We start from the raw sequence: 19517 nt of genomic DNA, 5'->3' as shown, positions 1-19517 counted from the left end.
TGGTCAGCTATTAAATAATTAATGAATAATTCCCCCAGAACTTTGAAGTGTGAAGTGGCGCAATGTGGGGCTCCAGCAGGGAAAAGGGGGACAAAATGCCCCATAGAACTCTCCTTACTGCCAACACTCCCCGGAGCACAGCAAGTGCCTGAAATCCTGCCCAAAGCAAAGCCTTTCTCCTGCTCAAGACTTGCCCAGAAAAGCCAGAGCGTGTAGGAAATCAGCGGGAGACAAGTCTCATGCTTTCACGATCAACAAGTCTCTGCTTTATTGAAGCACACGCAGGCATTTATACGATAGTTAATGAGCTACTACATATGCCAAATTGGGTTCTCTTATTGGTTAGTTCTTTACGTGAGAAAGTAACCATCAACGCTAGATACTGTGACAGTCCCGTGATGAATGCCCGATTGTTTACCGCATACCACTCAATTTTCTTAACTGCAGCATGTTCTTATCACTTCCTTGCTCCTGAGGGCAGCACGACCTTGCCTGGTTTAATGAGCAGGGCCCTATCTCCTTACCAGCTGCATCCCATCATGGCCCCTCTCCCGGAGCCAGTGCTCCGGGTCCCAAAAGCTCTCCACACTTCCCCCGTTTTTCTTTTTGTACGAGCCAGGTTGTATGAATCGCATCTTGAGCCACCTTTTGCTAGCATTACAGTAAACAAAGCATGATTATCAGCATACCAATCACTATCTATAAGAATACACTAGATTTATGTTACACACTTCTACAAAGCATTCCTTGTCAGTAAACTAACAGTAAAGACTACACAGCACACCAGTATTAACTACAGTTTCAATATCCCGATGAATAAAAATACCACAGTCCCCACTCTGGATCAACCACTGTACCCGACCCCCACAATTAGTGCGCTTCTGAGTCTCATAACCGCCAATTGCTCCTGGCAGTTCCCAGTGTCCAAGAGACCTTTCTGATGAGATGTTTTCTGCAATCTGCTAAGGGAATACCAGTCGCAGCTCAGGAGTCACGGCACTGTATATGATGTCTTGCACACCATGCAGCTATCGCTCGCCGGAGTCGCTGTTGTTGTCATCGGGTTGAGATGGGTTCTTGATGTTCGGGGTTGGCTTAGTCCATTTACTGGGAACCCATAATGGGCCAGATCCTGTGAAAACACAACTTTCTCCTGGGAGCCTCCCATGATGTTTACAAAATTCTTATTGGTTCCTAATTCCCTCAAAGTTTCCACAAACTCTTAACACTGTATAGTGATATTGTTCGGTTATAAACACTTGGGAACAGATCTCACAGAAGCTTGTCCATGTTCCCTTACACGCTTCCATGCAATCAGAACACAGTACTAGATAAACAGGCTGACACTCATTCCCTGAAAGGAAACACATCTCACTCACACCACACTCACTCTGACATTTAGAACAAAAAACATAGTTTATACATAATCCACAATGCTGACGACGTCTTTTAGCTTGTATCTTAATAACACTAGTGCATTAGTCAATTAGTTGCAAGTCCTACCCCAGCCGGCAATCTAACCCGTGAGCTCACGTATCTCGGGGGGGGGGAAGCAGGCACGCTCCTTCATACCCTGCGTAGGACGTCTCCTCACGCCTTAACGGGCACCCCCTTTTCTATACACATACCTGATACACCAATGGATGGTCCTTGTCTGTCCCTGCAGTGATCGGGTGAGGAAGGGAGACTTTCCAAGAAATCTTGGGGCGCGCCAAAGGTGTCCCCTCTCTCAACCGATCCCGCAGCCAAACAGAGCGGATCTATTCTCATTGCAAAATTGAGTTGCGGAAATCAGACCCTATATCCGGTAAGGATATAGAGCAGGCATGTGTCAATTGATGTCTATTGATAATGCAAGGGGGATCACTCCACCTAACTTGCACACCGTCAGGAGAAATTGTGCTATAGATATAGGTCAAACTAATACATAATCAATAGTTGACAGGAATTCAGATACATTTTCATTACGTTCCTGAAAGACACATTTTCATGCAGTATAATGAGACAGAAGAACAGAGGGTAGTGCTGGCGCAGTTCTTATAATTTGCAATTGCTTGCAGCTTGTCTCACAGCACCTGGCACAACGGTCTATCACAGCTCTGCATTCCTTTCACCTACTCCCATCATTGTTCTGTGTGAGACAGTGATCCATAGCAGCTGTTTTACTTGCACTGACCCAGGGGGAGAAAAACATGACCTCGCTGGGTCAGCCGTCCATCCACAATTTCCCTGTTCTACTATTGCCTGGCCTGTGGGCGAGTTCGGGATACCCGTACTGTGTTTTACTCCCCATGTTTGCAGAAACTCCCCAAGCCTACGACTAGTGTAGGCTGGGCCATTGTCTGTTTTTATTTGTAGTGATATACCCATAACTGCAAAGCAACAACTGAGATGCCTTTCTACATACATAGCCTTTTCTCCAGGTTGAGCGGTGGCCCACATAAAATGACTATATGTATCTATAGACACGTGTACATATTTCAGCTGCCCGAACTCACCCACATGCATCACATCCATCTGCCTATTTTCGTTAGCTTTAAGTCCCCTGGGGTTAACTCCTAGCCCGAGACCCATACTGCCATTATGGTGGCTGCACACTGGGCACGATCTAACAATTACCTTAGCATCCTCATATGTTATCTGATATTCCCTTCTTAGCCCCTTGGCATTCTGGCGAAACATAGAGTGCGCCTCTCGGGCCAGGACATGCTGGGAGACTAAAGGTCTCTGCGCCAGTGACACTAAGCGATCGGCTCTCGCATTTCCCTCCCCCAAGTCTATCTCCCATTTATGACCTCGAACATGTATTACTGCATATGAGTGCTCCCTAATTCTGATTGCTCTCTGCAACTGCACGAACAGCTCGTACAGCCGCCGATTCTACACTTCCTTTATGTAGGCCTCCTCTATTTGGTGGCATACTCCAGCTACATAAAGGGAGTCGGTGACCACATTAAGGGGGCCGATTAAGTTCATCATGGCCCATACAACGGCCACCAGCTCCAATGTTTGCAATAAGTCCTTATCATGGGCTGCAATGAGGTGATGTCTCCAGGAGCCGCCCTGCTGCCAGGTCACTGCTGCTGTTCTAGACTTCTGTCCCGCATCCGTGTAAGCCGTGATTGTGTTCTGCAAGGGCGTCTCGTGCTGCTTTGGTATCTGGAGCCAACTCCATTGACCAATCCAATGTAGCGGCACGTTCGGAATCTTTTCCATTGAAATCGTACTTCCAGATCCTAAGAGAGCATCCTGTAACTCTGGACTATGCTGCACATACCATGTCAGAGTGTCCTTCTGCATTGGCAGCTGTACACACACAGGCTCCATACCTATGATCTGCAGGGTACGTTCTCGCCCTTTCTTAATCACTTCTGCCAGGAGTTCAGTTTTTTGAAGAAGTGTTTTTGATTGCTGCAGTGAGGGACAGATCCACTCTAGTACCCATACCTCCCCCGTTTTCTTTTTAGATTGTGCCAACGCTCCTAAAAGGTACTTTGGTCCATACCATACCATAACCTGTATGGGGAGGTCAGGGTCACGTCTCCAAACACTGCCGTGTATAATGCAGTCCATAATCTGTTGTAGTAGACGTTTGTGCTGCGTTGTCACTGTTACAGGCTGGGCCAGGTCAGTGCCCCGTAACAAAGGTCGCAACGACTCTAAGAGTTCGTTTGGGATGCCCACCACAGGGCTCAACCACTTTAAGTCCCCCAGTAACCTTTGGGCATCATGTAGAGTCTCTATTTTAGTATCCAGTTGCAGTTTCTGTGGGGTTACTATCGTGTTAGTCAGTGTCCATCCTAAGTACTTCCGGGGTGCGGAGAGTTGTACCTTTTCAGGGGCAAACATAAGTCCTTCCCTATTTAGGGTCTTTTCTATTTGCCAAATTTGTTCCTGTGTGAAGGCCTCTGGCTGGGCAAAAAGGATGTCCTCCATGTAATGATAAATGACCATTTGTTTCCATTCTCGCCGGAGTGGTTGTAGAGCATGGTCGACATATAGTTGACATAGCATGGGGCTATTTTTCATCCCCTGAGGTAATACTGTCCATTCAAATCGTTGATCAGGGTGTTCTCGATTCAGTGCAGGCAATGTGAAGGCAAATCGTTTAGTGTCCTGAGGGTGCAGGGTAATAGTAAAGAAACAGTCCTTTAAGTCACTAATTAGTAATGGCCAATTGTAAGGTAGCATGGCAGGATTGGGCAGGGCGGGTTGAAGTGCCCCCAATTGAGAGAGCACACTGCGGCCAATTAAGCATTGAACAGTGGGGGGTAGGGGTGCCACCGAGACAGAGGTATGGACTACTTGTTCATCAAGGTGGATTTTCAGGGGAGGCGACTTTTTTGCTAAGGATAGTCCACCTGTACCCATCACTGTGGCTATGGCCGCTTGCAGTGGCCAATGAGGCGGCCAAATTTCTGGGCTCACTATGCTGTTGTCGGCCCCTGTATCTAATAGACCTTGAAGTTTGATTTCTTCCTCTCTGTGTTTAAGTGTCACTGGTTTTTTAGGTCGATCATGCAAATTTAGTGATAGCAATGCTAAGCCCCCTGAGGAGCCAAACCTTTGCTCCCCTCGGGGAGACGATTGACACGGTGTTAAGGCTTTGGTCAATTGCTCTAGGGGTACTAACTGCGCTATCCGTTGCCCTTTCTCAATTTTTATTGGAGGAAACGGGGTGTATACCATAATCTGGATCTCGCCCTGAAAGTCCACATCTATTACCCCAGGGAGGACAAAAAGTCCGAGCATCGATGCTGAAGAACGCCCCAATAAAAGGGCCCCAACGGCGGTTCCATTTATCATTACTGGTCCTCTGATCCCTGTAGACACCCGCTCAGGTTTTGTGGTCATTAAGGTCGTGGTCACTGCGGCTGCCAAGTCCAAGCCGAGGCTTCCTGGTGTGGCTGGTTGCAGGGCTGCTGCTGGCTGGAAACGGCTACTTGTGTCTGCGCGTGGCCGTCGTTTCTTTCTCGCGCTGGGCTGGGGGTTTCCCGACCGGCGTCGACAGGCATTGGTATTGTGGTTGTCCATACGACATGTCTGACACCATGAACCGGTGGCTTGACACTGACGACGCATATGTCCCATGCCGCCACAGCGATAGCATTTGATGCGACCAGCAACAGGAGATCTCGGGCCTAAATTTGTTGTCGCAGATGCTTGTAAGGATGCAAGAGCTGCTAGCACTTGATTGTGAGAGGCCTCAGCCTGCGCCTTTAAACCTGCCCCTAACTCCTTAATAGCCTCAACCAGAAATGCTTGGGGCCCTACCGGCACACTTGATAGCTTTTCCAGTGCCTCTTCAATAGTCCAATTACTCCTCAAAGTACTCAGAATACTACGTGCTGTTGAATTACAATTTTGGAGCGCGCACTGTTTTAACATCACTCCTCTCATATACTCTGGCACCCCTGCCTTTTCAATAGCCCCGGCTACCTTATCTATGAATGCCCCAAAGTCCTCATCTCTACCTTGTCGGATCCCATATAAAATGGCAATCCATCAGGCACCTTAATCTTGTCCATGGCCTGTCTAGCTAAATACATAGTTTCTCGACATTTATCTGGCCCTAATAGTGCTTGGGCTTGTGTTCTGAAAAAAGGCCCTAGCCCTAAGAGTTCTTCGATAGTTACACCATGTAGTGGGTCTCCCGGCTGCCTAGCCTTTGAGACACTCTGATGGCACAGTTCTTGCCAATATGCATTAAACAACAGCTGTTGATGTTGTGAAAGGATCAATTTTGCTATTGCCCGACAATCGGATGGCAGCAATATCTGCGTACTCCAAATATAATCCAATATCTGCTTAGCTGGCTCGCTTTTTACCCCAAACTGACTAACTGTAGATCGTAGCTGCGATAATAATTTCCAATCTAAAGCTGTGATGGTGGCCTGCATCCCTCCCGCAGGATTAGAGGCATATATCACCGGAAACACCAATGTGCGCACGGCCTCCACTGCATCGTTATCCCCCGCCTCCATGCAGGCCCGTGCCAGCGCTGCCCAAGGTTCCCGCCTCTCCCGTGCAATGGCCCCCGCTAGGTCACTCTCTGCCCCAGGGATCGGCTCACTGCTCGGAGGGTTTATTGGGCCCATTGTAATAGGCGCAGGTGAACTACCCGGCGCGGCCGTAACTAGGGGCGGGGGTGGGGCACTTGGCCCCAAACATGCTGACGTGGCGTGCTCCGCGGCCGGCGGCAAGACTAAGGTAGTCACTGCAGGGGCAACAGACAATCTGGCCACCCATTGTAATCCTATTTCTCCCCTGTGCAGTACCGGCTGTTCTGCTGCCTTCTTTTCTGCTTGGTGCTGCAACAGCTCATTGTGAACTGCTCTCCACAGTTTTCCCGCATTTTTTTGCTGTCTTATCATCATCTAAAACTGCTTGCCAAATTGCATCCCCAAATTTACGCCATTCTGTAAGGTCATGTACTAAATGTGGGTCTTGAAAAAACCCTTTCGCATTGCCATAAGCTAATAACCCGGGAGTTCCTTCTGTAAGTCTACTCCCTTAATTTGTCGTTTTCTCAAAAAAACAAGTAAATAATCATAAGCCGCTTGCCTTTCCATCCCTTATCTGTCAGCGCGCGCTATTGCAGCCTTACAAGGTCTCGGCGGCCCATATCGGCCAGGCTCCTCCGATGAGGTCACCTAGGGCTCGGCACTCCTCTCTCTGGTTCCCCGAGTGCTTTAGCCGTCCTCGCTGCTTAGGACCCGAACTCCTTCGCTGTCCCACCGTGGTGCGCCGTTACTGGATCACGTCGGGGTCACCATTTGTAGGAAATCAGCGGGAGACAAGTCTCATGCTTTCACGATCAACAAGTCTCTGCTTTATTGAAGCACACGCAGGCATCTATACGATAGTTAATGAGCTACTACATATGCCAAATTGGGTTCTCTTATTGGTTAGTTCTTTACGTGAGAAAGTAACCATCAACGCTAGATACTGTGACAGTCCCGTGATGAATGCCCGATTGTTTACCGCATACCACTCAATTTTCTTAACTGCAGCATGTTCTTATCACTTCCTTGCTCCTGAGGGCAGCACGACCTTGCCTGGTTTAATGAGCAGGGCCCTATCTCCTTACCAGCTGCATCCCATCATGGCCCCTCTCCCGGAGCCAGTGCTCCGGGTCCCAAAAGCTCTCCACAAGAGCGCAGCCCCAAGAGAAGGACATAGCTGAGTTATTGTGGGGGCTTCCTCCAGGCAAGCTGCAGCACCCACTGCAAGCAACGGGCAGCATCACCTCAGCCTGCTCGTCCTCTCCTTGGGTCTGTGCTGCTCCACAGCTTCAGGAGCCCACGGTGCGTGGCGGCATCTCACCGGGCTCTGCACACCGGGGACACAGTGACAGAGATGCGGAGGAAGGGACAGCTGACGGGGAACTCCTGCGTCCTCCTGGAGCAGGGTGCAGCTGGGATGTTGAGCTCTGAGGCTGCTCCTCACGGAGCCGCCTTGGCAAGTAGCATCTCCTGCCCCGTAGTCCATGTCTTCCCAAATCTGCGAGCTGGGATGCTCCGCTCGGGAGACTTCAAAGGCCCAGCACAGAGCGTTGGCTGTGCCATCACGACGTTTCGCCCCAGCATCCATCACCCTTGCGGCGGAGACATCAAACGCATCTCCAAATAGCTCCCCAGGCGCAGGCACCATGCCAGCTCAGCTGCTCTCCTCTCCCGGCCCACCCTGGGATGGCAGGCAGGCAGGCAGGCACACACCGCAGCCCCACGCAGGAGCCCTCACTGCAGCGGCCACAGCCATGGGGCAGCCCCACATCCACGGGGCACACTGCTAAGCGGGGCTGCAGTCCTCACACTGCTCCGTGCCGTTACCCGGTCCCCACGGACAGCAGGTGACCCGGCATATGCTGGCAGCACGCTGTCCCCAGCAGGGGATGTGGGCTGACGTGGTGGCAGGGAACAGCACTGAGCACGGTGGGGATTTCTGCCTCCACCAGGAGACACTGCGCTCTGTCACGGGAGAACTGCCTCGCTCTGCCCTCATCCTTCCACTCTGACTCACACAACAGCCAAACCTCAGCTTGTTTCTCCTTATCCACGCTTAACAGACCCCTCTGTGAAACAGCCTCGTGGACTTCTCCCACATCCTATTCTGAGGAGGCTCACACCTATGTCGATGATGTGACTGTTGAAGACCTCACAGGATACCTGGAACACCACTTGTATATTCCAAAGAAAACGTCTGCCATGGCAGCCTCACAGTAAGGAACTTCTTCCCAACACCTGGTCTAAACATACACTCTCCCACTTCCACACTTCTTCCTCTTCATGCAACCCAGGCTACGCTTGGCCTTCTGGGGCAGCGAGCACACCTTGCCAGCTCGCGCTCAATCTCTCAGCAGTCCACGCTCCCAAATCCTTCTCCACGGGGCCGCTCTCCAGCCGTTCTCCACCCAACCCACGTCAGTGCTTGAGATCACCCCGACCCAAATGCAGGGCCTTGCTCTCGGCCTCGCTGAACTTCCTCACGCTGGCATGGGCCCACCTCTAAGGCTCTCCACGTCCCTCTGAATACCATCCCTTCCCTCTAACGCCTCACCTGCACCACTCAGCTCAGTATCGCCTGCACACACGACAAGGGTGCACACGATCCCACTCTCCCTGTCGCCTATCAAGATGTTCAAGGGATCCGCTTCCATCACCACTCCCAGCACTGAGCCCTGAGGAACGCCGCTCGTCACCGCGCTCCACTTGGACACTGAGCCACCGACTGCAGCTCCCTGAGTGCCACCATCCAGCCACTTCCTTATCCAGCCACTGCTCCACCCATCACCCCCAGAAGGACGGCCTAAGCTTAGTGCTACAAAACATAACAAATCCTGAAGGAATAAAAAGATGCACCAAAGGCTCTGCAGGCCGTAACAAAAGCACTCTCCATCAAACGACCATCCCTCTTCTTTCACTTTGGGCCGTGCCGATTCAATTCCTCCATGCCGCTTGCTCTGTGCTTTGGACAGAAATCCTCTCCGGCTTTCTTCTGAACTTGGGAACAACAAAGAGCAGAAGAGGAGAGCAGTCAGAAGAAAGACAAGTGAGAATACGGGGGACAAAGCAAAGCAGAGAGGAGTGTAGAGGCAGAAGAAAGAGGAGAGAGGATACAGAGAAGAAAGAGCAGTAGAAGAGGAGTGCAGATGCAGAATAAAGACAAGTCTGGCAACAGGAAACAAAATCCAACAGAAGAGCAGTGCTGATGCAGAGGGAAAAGGAGTGAGGATGATGCAGGGGAATAAGAACAGGAGAAGAGTGAGAATGCAGAGGAAAGAGCAGGAGGATAGAAAAGAAGGGAGAGCCTAAGAGGTGGGCAGATGGAAAAGGAGTGAGGGAAGAAAGAAGAGCAGAAGAGTAGAGCCAATGCAGAAGAAAGAGGAGTGAGGAAGCAGGGAAACATACAGCAGAAGAGAAAAGCAGATGCAGGTGAAAGAGCAGTGGTGAGATGCAATGGAAACCATCAGAAGAGTGAGGATACAAGGAGGAAAGAACAGAAGAGGAGCACAGCTGCCCGAGAATGAGCAGTGAGAATACAGGGAAGAAAGAGGAGGAGGAGAGCAGATGCAGAAGAAAAGAGACGTCACGTTACAGGGAAGAAAAGCAGGGCAGATGAAGTACGGAGAGGAAGCAGGTGAAAAAAACGCCAAAGAGCAAGGATAGAGATGAAAGAGCAGTGAGGATACACAGAGGATAGAACAGCAGAAGAGAAGCAGAAGAGAAAAAACAGGAAAAGAGTGAGAATGCAGACGGAAAAGCAGGGAGAATACAGGGAAGAACCAAGAGCCTAAGAGAAGTGCAAATGCAAAAGCAAGCGAGGCTACAGGGAAGAAAGGACAGCAGAAGGGGAGTGCAGGTGCAGATCCCCCAAACACAGCACTCCCTGCCCGCTAGGGTTGCGGGTGCGACGCAGTCACCACAATGACGTCGAGGATCAATGCCGGGTAATTCAGTGAGCGTTCCAACAAAGAATCAAGGAAAAAACTGCCAGGCAAAACTAAGAAACCCTGGCAACAGGTCTTCAACGTTACGCGTAGAGTCCTTTGGAACAGGAGTTGTTTCTGTGTCAACAACTTGAAGATCAATTCAGGCAACGGCTACTAAAGAAAAACGAGTCACATTACATGGAGAGCAAAGAAGAGAAGAGAGAGGAAACAGAGAGGTGCCAGCACTGCCACCCGGGGTGGGCGGCAGGCTGCTGGTGCCAGCGTCATCATGGGCGGCGGCCAGCACTGGCCACGCTGTCACCGCGTCGCCGTGGCGACGTTTGTGACACAGCCACCCGGGAGGGGTATGAAGGCGGTGCACGCTGGTGGGTCCTGCATCCTGAAGGAGCATCTGGTAGAGAGCAGACGCACCTGAAGGGATGAGCTCCGGCATGGCTGGCGCCAACAAGGAGCAAACCCGCTGGCACGAGGCGGAACAGGATGAGCTTCTGCGAGGATGGCCCCGCAGTGAGGCGTGCCTCCATACCCACCTGCACCGACACCGAAGGTACACGGCTCCACAGCCACCACAGGAGCGCTGCTGCAGCCAATCTTGGCACGCAGACGACACTTTCCATCTGCCACCTCACTCCCGCCTGGCAGCGGGAGGGCTGCCGGGAAGCGGCAGGTGCAGAGTGTGGACCCGCTTTTCCTTTGCCCTCCAGAGCGAGTTGCCGTCTGGGATGCGGTGGCCGCCTACGTACAAGAGCACCTCCTGGTGCAGAAGGTGGGTTGGATGCCGGGTTCCTCCTCTCCCTGTCTGCCTCAGCCAAGACTTCCTCCCACTCTTCCCCTCCACAGAAAGCAGGAAACTCACCCCACGTGTCTCTACTGGGCATGCCATGGGCTTCCTGCAAATCCCGCAGGATCACTTGTGCTGGGCGCTGTCCTGTCTCAGGGCTGATCCCGCTCGCGGGAAGCCTCTGGATCCCATCAGGCTGCTTCTGCCCTGACTGCTGTGCTGCATTTGGGAGGGCGAGGGGAAGGAGAGGACTGTGCAGCCCCTTCCCAAAGCCATTCCCGATGCCCTGGCTCGTGCCTCTGAACAGCGGGAGAGGGCTCCTGAGCTCCGTCCCTGCCTTGGACCGCTACATGGGCTCTTCCTCCAGCCAGCTGGCCCATAACCCTGCCGCCCTTCCTTTCTCTACCACTTGTAGGGGGTCTGGATTCCCACCTTCGGATCCTTTGACACCATCTCCAGAGACATCAGGACTGAGGACGGGACAGTGACTCTGCGGTGGCCCGTCTTTCACTTGTCTGGAAACCTCATAGCCGTGCACCACCTCAAGCCCCGCAGGGAGTCCCTGCCAGGTAGGAGGGAGGATTAAAGCTTTGCTGGCTTCACGCACAGGGCCAACAGGGCCACCGCCTCCATTCTCCAAAGCAAACCTCCCCCTCGGAGGAGCCCGTCCAAACACGGGGCCGTTCTGGCTGATGGCCACAAGAAGCAGTTCCAGGGAAGCACTGCGGAAAACCAACCGTATCATCAACTCCGTCCCTCCCATTTTTCAGCCCATAGGAAGCTGGAGCCGCTCAAGAGCAGCGAGGTGGCCGCAGCTGCCTCTGTGACCTGGCAGACAGCGCAGGCTTGCATCCAAAGCACCGTGTCCCTGCTCTCTGGCTGCCTGAAGAATGGGGAGAACGTTGCCGTTGTCTTCAAGGACATTGGAGTGCTCCACATCGATGGACTGACCTTCCACATGAAATTCTATTACGACTTCCTTGAGAAGCTGTCAGGGAAAGAGAAGTTCAGGAAAGCTCTTCTCAAGGTGAGCTGTAGCTTTCTACCACCAGCACCTGGCCAGCTGCTCGTGCCGTGCAAGTGCTGCGGTGCCGTCAGCCCTCCCTGCCTTGGGCTCCTTGTGCGCCCAGTGCCTCAGCTGTCACAAGGACGTCCCACATCCTCCCTGTTCCTCCCCTGCAGGCCCCCTGGCTGCTGGACATGGTGGTGTCCCGAGCGGCACCGGTGGCCTCCCTGGCACTCTCTGGCTGCCTCGTCGTCTTTCCCAAGTGAGTATGTTGGGGGCTGTAGCTGCTGCTTGCTGCAGCTGCTCAGCTCTCATGCCGTAGCATTTGTTCCTGGTGACCATGGGTGTCCCTGCCCTGCCCACGAGAATATGGCATAGAATCATCGCATCATTTGAGCTGGAAGGAACCCGGAAAGGGCACCTAGTCCCACTCCCCTGCAGGGAACAGGGACACCTACCGCCACATCAGGTTGCTCTCAGCCTGGCCCTGCTGAAGCCTTTAGAAAGCAGTGGCCATCATGCAGCATGAAAATGGGCCTGTCAGCAGGCAATCAGAGAGAGCAACAAGGATTGGTGGAGCGCTGCGTCCCACCGCTCACTGTCGTCTCCTCGCGTACAGGTTTCAAATGGAGTTTGTCCCCAAACCACCACCTGGATATGCCGCAGGTCCTCAGGAGGCATCCCTGCGGAGGGGAAACCAAAGGAAGAGGAGGCTTTGCCACCTCTCGCCCAGGGCAAGAAAGGTAAAGCAGCATCCAGCGCCTTTCCAGGGCACAAGCCACCAACTTGAGATGGGAAATCCCTTGCTGAACTTACGTCAAAGCTTCATGCCAGCTCAGCACGGCCTCTTCCCACGAGGAATTGTTGGCCTCTCCAAAACCAAGGCGCTGGCTGTGACGTGCCCCCATCCCTGGCTATGGCAGGAGCACCTTGGCACCTTAGGCCCCGCCCTCCCCCAACAAAAGGATATGGTCCCCAAAAGTCACCCTGTCAGCTCATCGTCACCACCCAGCTCCGCTTTCCCAAAGCCAGCGTCACTAATGCACTCCCAAAAGAGAGTCCCAAGATGGCAGAGAGGGGGAGTGGGGCCAGAGATGGTTTCAGGGAGGGTCTGCGGGCAGCACAGATGTCAGCAGTGGGGGGAGCAGAGCGGCCCTCTCGCATGTTCTGGGAACAGGCCTGAGCGCCCCTGGTGAGTGAGCCAAAGGGTTGACGGTGAGTCTCCTCTGCCTTCCCAATCCCAGTGAGATTTGCTGGCAAGCCAACCTTCATCAAACGCTTGAGCTCGGACAGTCTAGATGGAGGAAAACTCCGAAGGATAAGGAGCTTACTGCGCAAGGAGAGCTCTACGTCCAGGTGAGGCTGGAGGCTCTGGCTTGGGATGTGCATGGGGGTGATTGACTGAGCCAATGAGAGCCCATTCCCTAGCCCCAAAGGATCCCTGTTTCTGGCTGCCCAACAGTGCTGGGATGGGGACGCCAGGAGCCCCCCAGCTCACAGGGCTGGCCCCTCTCTGGATCCCACGGGGGAGAGCCACGGGGCAGCCGCTGAGCTGTCTGTGGGGAAGGCTGCGTTGCAGCCAAGGGTCCTGGCTCCGGCTTGCAGGATGCGGCCCCAAAGCCATCACCCACTCAGGCGGACCCCTCCTGCTCTGTCCTTTCAGTCTGCTGCCAGCCATCCCTGGAGTGCCTGAAGAACAAAAGCAGCCGCTGACCTGCCAGCTGCAGGGCCAGGCAGAAACCGACAGCCAAGAAGACCTGGGCCGAGCCCCGGGAACCAAACACGTGAGCTTCCGTGAGGAAGAACAGGAAGCGGAAAAAGCCCATCGTGTGGCTGCGGTGCTGAAGTTGCCCAAAGCCAACGAATCTTTCAGCAATGATTCCAGACCTTCCTCAAGGGCTCAGTCCAGCCCGTCGCAGGCATCGCAAGGCACTCCATCCCGGCTTCCACTTCTGGCATGTGACTCAGTCAGACTTCTCAGGCGCAGGGCTAAGAAGAGCAGGCAGAAAGAACCTGAGGAGATGGAAGCATCAACATCTCAGGCTGAGGCCAGCCAGCCGCAGGAGTCCTCTGCTGACAGAGCTGGATTTCTGCCACCGATAAACGAAGAAACACAGTCTCCTCAGCGTCAGCCTCCAAACAGCAAAGCCCCATCGCGCAGGAAGGGCACACACTACCCACGCTGATGCGGGCATGGGGCGCCCATGAGCTCCAAGAGCTCCACTCGAGCTGGCTGCAAAACAGATGCTTGAATCCCATCTGCATCATATCTAATCCTAGACTAGGCTGCCGAGTGCCCAATCCAACCTGGCCTTCAACACTGCCACGGACGCGGCGTCCACAAGCTCTCTGGGCATCCACTTCCAGCATCTCACCACCGTCTCTGGAAAGACCTTCTCCCTGACATCCAATCTTCATTGTCCCTCCCTCTGTCAATAAAGCCTTACCATGGGCCTATCCCATACAAATCTCCACAATGCCTGTGGCAGTGTCATTGCGTCTTTGGACGCCAGCTCTGGTGCTGGCGGAGGGAGAAAGAATTGTGAGAGGGCATCAGAACATCTCACGATGCTTTCCTTGATGCCAAAGGAAAATCCAGCGTCTCGCTTGGCTCGGCTGTCTGAGCTTTTCTGCTGAAGGGGAAGACCAAAAATGAAGTCAGCTTCAAATTGGTGTGGCAGCTCAGAGCTCTCAGAGGATACCAGAAATCGTTGGAGGCCCTTTCCAAGTGGAATACTGTGTCCTATAAAGAATCACAGAATCATTGAATCGTAGAAATGCGTAGAATCGTAGAATAACCACAGTGACCATCAAGTTTCACTTCCCACCCCCCGCCCCGCTATGTGCAGTATTGCCAGCCACTAGACCAAAATGCCCCGTGCCACATCCAGCCTGGCCTTGAATGCCTCCAGGGATGCGGCATCCACAACCTCCTTGGGCAACCTGTTCCAGTGCCTCACCAGCCTCTCGGGGAAAAACTTCATTCTCAGATCCAACTTAAACCTCCCCTGTCTCACCTGAAGACCACTCCTGCATCTCCTATTACAACCCACCCTCGGAAACAGCCATTCCCCCTCCTGCTTTGGCGCTCCCTTTAAGTACTGGAAGGCCACCAGGAGGTCTCCATGGAGCCTTCTCTTCTCCAAGCTAAACGGTCCCAGTTCCCTCCACCTTTCCTCATACGAGAGGTGCTCCAGCCCTCTGACCATCTTAGTGGCCCTCCTCTGGACCCACTCCAAAAACTTCCCTTCTTGAGGAGAAGAGAGAATAAAGGTAAGGCAGACGCTGAGAAGGACAAGAGCAAAAGCAGAGAAGAACAGGCACAGGTAAGAAAGAAGAGCAGAAGAGGAGGAGAAGAAAAAATGAGGATGAAGGTAAGAAAAACAAGCGGGCAGGGAGAAGAGCTGAAGAAGGGATGAGTGGGTGCAGGTAAGACAGAACAGCAGAAGTGGAGAGAAGCTGAAGAGGAGAAGTATGAATAGTAGAGCAAAAGTAGAGGAGGTGGAAAGAGAGGAAAGAGGCAAGAGAGAAGAGAGGAAGAGCAGAGAAAGAACAGAGCAGTAGAGAAGAGCGGACAGTGCTGTGAAAAAAAGAACAGTGCCAGAGAGCAGGTGAAGAAGAACGAAGAGCAGAAGAGGAGTGTAGATGAAGAAGAGGTGTGAGCGCACAAGGAAGAAAGATCAGAAGAGGAGTGCAGTAAGAAGAAGGAGGAGAGAAGATACGGGAAAAAGAACAGCAGAAGGGTGCAGATGCAGAAGATGAGAGATGACACAGGGAACAACAAGGAGCAGAAGAGGAGAGCAGTCAGAAGAAAGACAAGTTAGAATATGGGGGACAAAGCAAAGCAGAGAGGAGTGCAGAGGCAGAAGAAAGAGGAGAGAGGATACAGAAAAGAAAGAGCAGTAGAAGAGGAGTGCAGATGCAGAATAAAGAGCATTGAGGAGACAGAACATGAAGAGCAACAGAGGAGTTTAGACGCAGAATGATGAGGAGTGAATAAGGAGGGGAAAAAGGGAGAGAAGAGTATGGGAAAAAAAGTCTAGTAGAGGAGAGGAAGACAGCAGACAGGAGAAGTTAGAAAAGATAGAAGAGAGAAGGGAGGGAAGGGGCATCAAGGAAAGGTTTCCAAAGGTAAAAAAAAAAAAAAAAAGAGAGAGATGAAAAGATGGGAGTTCAACAGAAGAACTGAAGATGTAAGAAGTGGGGAGGCGTGTGCAGAGAGCAGGAGAGCAGAGAGAGAAGGTGAGAGCAAATTCCGTCACTGAGAGAAGAAGAAAAAGGAACGTCAATAATTTTTGTCTCTATTAAAGCTGGGTTCTGTGCAGGACATACAGGTGTTGTTGTTCTTTTCTTTCGTTCTTTCTTTCTTTCTCTGCATTGCTTGTGTTCCTTTAGGCAATTCAAGAACTAGGAACGTCCAGGAACATTTGCACAACTTTGTCATGTCTCCTTAATCTCAGCTGCTTTAAAATACCCAACCGATGTCAAGTGGGGGTCACCTCCTCCAGGGCACCCTGCAATCCAGCTGTGCGCGTCTCACTTGGAAAAACTCACCTTCAGGAAGGAGCAGAGAGATTTTCCACGCTCGGCCAAGAATCCTCTTCTGCCACCCAGCACATCCATTGCTGAGCAGGACACCATCACTCCCATCAGCGTGTTGCCCTCTGTTCCCACGCCCTCAAGAGCAAAACAGCCACGCACAGCTGACCACAAAGCCTTTGGAGCAACCACTGGCAGACACAGAGCTTGCACACATCCACCGCCAGGGACGTGCTGGGAGCTGATGTCTCTGGGCCCAGGGCACGGCAGCATTGGCTTCAGTGCTTTCATGCCTCCTGACAGCAAACCTCTGCTGCCAAAGCACCCTTTGCCCAAGGAAACCGTGCCATCAAGCACAACGCTTTCTCCCCGAGTCTCTCCAGCCGGCAGTGAAAAAGACAGACACAGCTTTCAGGAAGCCAAGAAACACAAACGCACTCCATCTAGCAAATAACCCCAGCACTGCTTAGCCCTTCCTGAGGAACAGGGCACACAAAAGCCCACCCAGGAGCAGACCTCAAGCAGAGCTCCTTCCCTGCGGGCAGCCAGCCCTTCCGTGAGCTCAGGGCCGGGTGGAACCAGGCTGCACCCCTCGCTCATGCAAGAGAATCGCCTCCAGCTGCTCCCCACAGCACAGCAAGGCGGAAGGAAGATTCAAGCCTGCGAAGGAAAAAAGACAACTCCGCCGCTCTGCAGCTTCACGGCTTCTCCTCGCTGCCTTCTGCTGCTCCCGGAAGCGCCTCGCCGCCATTCTTTGCTCCTTGGAGCCCCTTCCCGCCGCTGCCGCTGCTTTCCGGGAGTCCGCTGCGCTCCCAGCTCGGCGCCGGCCCCTGCCGGCCTCTGATTGGTCAGCGGCATTTCCATCCCGCCCCCGGTGGCCTCTGAGTGGTCAGCGGCAGGTCCATCCCGTTCTCTCCGGCATCTCATTGGTCAGCGGCAGCTCCGTCTCGACCTCGCTGGCCCCTCAATGGTCAGCGGCAGCTCCGTCCCGCCCCCGGTGGCATCTCCCCGGATGCGGGCAGCACCGAGACGGAAGCGCGGCAGGACGGGAGCGGTGCTGAGGACAGCGGCGCCGGAGGGGTGCGGGAGAACGGCTCCATGCCGGGGAGAGGAACCGAGCGCGGCCCGAATCCCCCCGCCGTCCCCTCCGCTCCCCTCTGCTCCGCTCGGCCGTGGGATGCGGGGATTTGGGACGGCTGAAGGACTCGGGGCCCCCACCGCCGCAGCGCTGCTGCCCGCATCCGGGCCGGGCCCCCCCCGAGCCTCCAGCGCTGCTCCCGGTGCCCCCCGGGGCTGAGGTGGTCTGTGGGTGTAGGGGCAGTGGGGGAGATGTGGTGGGGATGTGGGAGCTGAGGGGGCTGTAGGGTAATGTGGGGCCGTGGGGGGCTGTAGGGGTGGCTCTTGGGGGCTGTGGGGGGTTACAGGAGGTTTTGGTTCAGCATCTCCTGATGTGTCACACACATTTCCAGAGGTCGCTCACTGAAAGTGCTGAATTAAGATGGTGAATTTTGCTGGACAGAGCAGAGCGCTTGTCTAATGAAACCTCTGAAGTGCCAGGTTTGTTCTACAGGCCCCGATGATGACCCAGGCATAAAAGAGCCCAGAGCTCGTCGCTGGGGAGAGGCTGCGTATGGCGTTGTGAAGGGAGAGGTGGAGGAGGGCTTTGAGCAGCGCTGTGCAGGAATGAATGGCTGGTAAGAAAAGAGGTGTGTGTGCTGAGAGCAAGGGCTGTACGGCTCATCTCTGTGTTGTCACAGGAAATGCCCGGCAGAGCTCCTTGCTCTCTGTTCTTTCTTGCAAGGCTGCGGCGCTTCAAAGTGCGCTGTGGGTGGGGAGTGCGATGACAGCCCAAGGGTGGCAGCAGGAGATGCAGCACAGCCCTCTCCAGCAGCAGGGTGCATTAATTGGTCTTGCTAATTCTTGACGGAGAAGGTGTGTTTAGCTGCCAAAGTCGGTGGCTCGATAGCATGTTCTGAAGCATGTTCTGAATGGTTTGGGGCCCTTCCCCTATTACTCACGTCCTAAGGCAGTGAAGGACTTCCCTCTCTCCGTAGGAACGGTTCCTGTGCAAGGGCATGGCCGTCTGCCTGTAACAGATACTGAAGGGGATGGTTGTGTGACTGCCGTGATGGAGTTGGCTTTTGAATGTCAATTGCACCCCGTTAACGTGCAGCTTTTTCTGACCCAGGCAGGAGCCGGGCAGCGGTACTGCAGCTCGTCTGGCAGCTTTGCAGCTGAGTTGGGAAGTAGAAGATGTGGCTGTGAAAGAAGAAGTCAGTTGCTGGGACGTCCCCCTGTTCTTCCCCTAGCTGTCCCCTTGCCTCAGCCTGGATTCCCCTTGCATTCCAGTAGGATTCCCTTCCATCCTCCTGGTTGTCCCTTGCTTTCCCCAAGGTTGCTCTTTCCTTTCCCATGACAGCCCACCCATCATTCCCTCAAAGCCCCAATATCCACCCCAGTGTTTCCCCAGTAAGACCCCTAGAGACGCCCTGTAGCCCCCCACAGAGCCCCATACACCCTCTAGGACCTCCTCAGACCCGGTACGCCTCTCCCGTAGATGGCCCATACGCACACGGAGCCCCACAGTCCCCAGCATCACCCCATGTCCCCCTCTGGGCTACCACAGAACCCCCGTATTTCCTCTATTTCCTCCCTCAGACCTCCTTTCCCACCTCCAAGACCCCAACCCCGGGATCTCATCGATTCCCACGGTCCCTGACAGCAGCACCCCCTGTCACCATCCCAGGAACCCCATAGCCCACCTGAGGGCCCTCCTCAACCCCATCCCCATCAAGCTCTTGTACAGCCATAGGGTGCTGGGGCAGGGGTGGCTGCTGCAGGAGAGGAATGCGGGGCTGGAGCAGGTGCAGGGCACAGCTGTGGGTGAAAGGGATGTGAGGGGCACTGTGGGTCCAGGAACGTAGGGGTTGTGGGGGCACGTGGGGAGCGGTTTGGGGTGAGAATGGAGGATGTGCGGTGGTGTTGGAGTGCACTGGTTGATTTCTTCCTGGGAGGGGATTGGGGTTCCCTTTGGCCCAAAGGTGGAGCCCTGATCCATAACCCCACGTGAGCCCAGAACCCCATATAACTCTGCATGAGCCCAAGGCTCCACATGACCCATAACCGTGTGAGCACCGTAAGCCCATATGAGGCTGAGGGCAGTGGTGGGTCTGTTACTGGCTAGGTCAGGAAGTACTCTAGGGTGGCTCTGGGGCCGCTGTAGAATAGCGCTCTGTATC

The 19517-nt window shown here is 53.8% G+C and overlaps 2 protein-coding genes across 2 annotated transcripts in view; both read left to right on the top strand.

The window, feature by feature from the left end:
- The first annotated feature begins 10432 nt into the window (after positions 1 to 10432).
- LOC121108757 lies at positions 10433 to 13925 on the top strand. The gene is made up of 6 exons (XM_040656890.1): positions 10433 to 10499; positions 10657 to 10718; positions 11149 to 11302; positions 11504 to 12001; positions 12984 to 13095; positions 13403 to 13925. The coding sequence occupies exons 1-6, from the start codon at positions 10433 to 10435 to the stop codon at positions 13923 to 13925; spliced, it is 1416 nt and encodes a 471-aa protein (XP_040512824.1).
- A 3363-nt stretch (positions 13926 to 17288) lies between these two features.
- The window catches only part of LOC121108746 (coiled-coil domain-containing protein 81-like), a 52732-nt gene continuing 50503 nt past the window's right edge, over positions 17289 to 19517 (top strand). The window contains exons 1-2 of the mRNA XM_046906044.1: positions 17289 to 17576; positions 17849 to 17972. The gene's annotated coding sequence lies outside the window, so the exon portion shown is untranslated. The remainder of the gene's footprint in view (positions 17577 to 17848; positions 17973 to 19517) is intronic.

Source organism: Gallus gallus (genome assembly GCF_016699485.2).
Source record: "Gallus gallus isolate bGalGal1 chromosome 37 unlocalized genomic scaffold, bGalGal1.mat.broiler.GRCg7b 37_unloc1, whole genome shotgun sequence".
Taxonomy (NCBI): domain Eukaryota; kingdom Metazoa; phylum Chordata; class Aves; order Galliformes; family Phasianidae; genus Gallus; species Gallus gallus.
Note: the sequence above shows the minus strand (reverse complement) of the source record. Positions and strands in the feature narration are given on the sequence as shown.

Coding starts and splice junctions, on each gene's coding strand:
- LOC121108757 (XM_040656890.1), top strand. CDS start 10,433: ATGAGCTTCTGCGAGGATGGCCCCGCAGTGAGGCGTGCCTCCATACCC. Junction 10,500..10,656: donor CACCTGCACCGACACCGAAG/GTACACGGCTCC, acceptor TTTGCCCTCCAG/AGCGAGTTGCCGTCTGGGAT. Junction 11,303..11,503: donor CCGCAGGGAGTCCCTGCCAG/GTAGGAGGGAGG, acceptor CCCATTTTTCAG/CCCATAGGAAGCTGGAGCCG.